Source organism: Galeopterus variegatus, unplaced genomic scaffold, assembly GCF_000696425.1.
Source record: "Galeopterus variegatus unplaced genomic scaffold, G_variegatus-3.0.2 Scaffold12790, whole genome shotgun sequence".
Taxonomy (NCBI): domain Eukaryota; kingdom Metazoa; phylum Chordata; class Mammalia; order Dermoptera; family Cynocephalidae; genus Galeopterus; species Galeopterus variegatus.
In genome coordinates, this window is record NW_007738901.1 from 25764 (window position 1) to 27463 (window position 1700).

The following is a 1700-nucleotide window of genomic DNA, read 5'->3' on the forward strand; positions in this document are numbered from 1 at the left end:
TCGTGGGCATTTGCGGCAGCAGCCCCAAGAGGCTCCTGCAGGGCCAGATTTCATTTTCTGCTTGGAACCGACCACCCACCAGCCTCCACTGAAACACAGACTGCAGTGGTATGTTGCACGTCATCTTCCACTGAGGGCTGTGCGTCATCACTTCTGCAGGAAAGCCCCGCAGACGGCCTGGGGAATGGACTTCAAGAAGTGGCTGCTAGTGCCACATTCTGGGCTGCGACCCCTGGCCTCTGACATTGGCCCCCCATGTCCCCACCCAGCCACCTCCCCCTAGTGCCGTCCCTGGCCCCGCCCCCAGCCACAGCTCACACACAGAAGGCCTGGGCCGGCGCCTCCACCGCTAGGAGTAGCAATGATCTGGGAAGACAGAGGGGCTCTCAGAAGGGGTCTCGCTGGGGTCTCCACCCGCATCCCCCCAAGACCTTCTGTGCTGGGGCGGGGGCTGAGCCAGAACGTCCCCTCCTCACAGTTCCTCTCGTCCCAAGAGCAGTCAGACCTACCCTGGTCAATCATATTGATGATATTTTGTGAACCAAGTCCATATTTTTTGCAGGTGTTTTCGAATCTTTCCAGGAAGGCGGGGCTCAGCTGTGGGATCCGTCCTGGGGACAGATTTGGGACCATGTGTGTGGAGGCCTGCGGGGGACTCAGGCAGTAACGAGGCTGGGAGGGGCGTGCCCTGGCCAGAGAGAGGGGGTTTGTGCCAGGTAGGGCTGGGGGTGGAATGCTGAAGCTACCCCACCCCAATAATGCATCTGGGGGTACAACCAGCAGGTGGGAACCACCTCCCCAAACCTCGGGGCCACGGCAAGACCCCCCCAGGGTTAGGCCCAACATGGGAGGAGGACGGGTCCCAGCAGAGGGGGGCGCACCATAGAGTGCCAGCACGTGGGTCTCAGTGCCGTTCCTGATGTTCTGGAGGTAGAAGGTGACGTACAGGTCATAGTCGGTCTCCGACACCAGCACCTTGTTCTCCCCCCGATCTGTGTGGAGACGCGCTCAGCATTGCCCTGACCCCCAGCCCCGCCATCCCCCGGGTTCTGTGACAGGCGTGGGCAGCAGCGGCACTGTGGTCCCCTGCCCATCTCACCTGCAGCCCCCGATGGCCCCTCCGTGGCTCGCCTCCCCGGAGCCCCAGCACAGCACCTGCCTCCTCGGCAGCCTGGGCCAGGGGCCTCCCAGGAGGGGGTGGTCCGGGAGATCCTGCAGCACTGGTGCCGGGCAGAGTCCTCTGGCTTTGGGGTCAAGCTGCCAGGGGGCTCATAAAGTCCCCTAAATCAGTGCTCACCAGAAAGTGGCCACAGCCCTGGCAGGAGGGAATTCCTGGCTGTCAGACAGGGAAGAATCTGGCTCCCACTTACAGGCAACGGAGTATTCCCCGTCCTTCTCCGTCTTCTCGCAGACCACGGCCACGGCCACGCACTCCCCCTGCACCCTGGAAGCCAGACTGGGGTGAGGCTCGGAGCAGAGCCCCAGCCCCCAAGGGGTCTGACGGCAGAAAGCGTCCCTGCTCCACCGCGCCCCGGCCCTTCCACCCCCTTGTCCCCTTGTCCCAGCCCCAGCCGCAGGGGAGAGTGGGCACAGGGCTGATCCGGCCCCGCTCTCTGCCCCCAGCCCCACATCTGTGCCCCCAGCGGATGGGAGTGTGTGAGCGAGTCTGCTTAGGGGCTGGGAGGGGACAGGGTCTCCCC

General features: G+C 64.0%; 1 protein-coding gene across 1 annotated transcript in view; it reads right to left on the bottom strand.

Moving 5' to 3' along the window:
• Window positions 1-349: 349 nt before the first annotated feature.
• LCN9 (lipocalin 9) overlaps window positions 350-1700 on the bottom strand; it is a 4125-nt gene continuing 2774 nt past the window's right edge. The window contains exons 2-5 of the mRNA XM_008563184.1: window positions 1371-1437; window positions 882-992; window positions 510-566; window positions 350-366 (exon numbers count right to left, since the gene is read on the bottom strand). Of these exons, the coding sequence (XP_008561406.1) occupies window positions 350-366; window positions 510-566; window positions 882-992; window positions 1371-1437 (252 nt within the window). The remainder of the gene's footprint in view (window positions 367-509; window positions 567-881; window positions 993-1370; window positions 1438-1700) is intronic.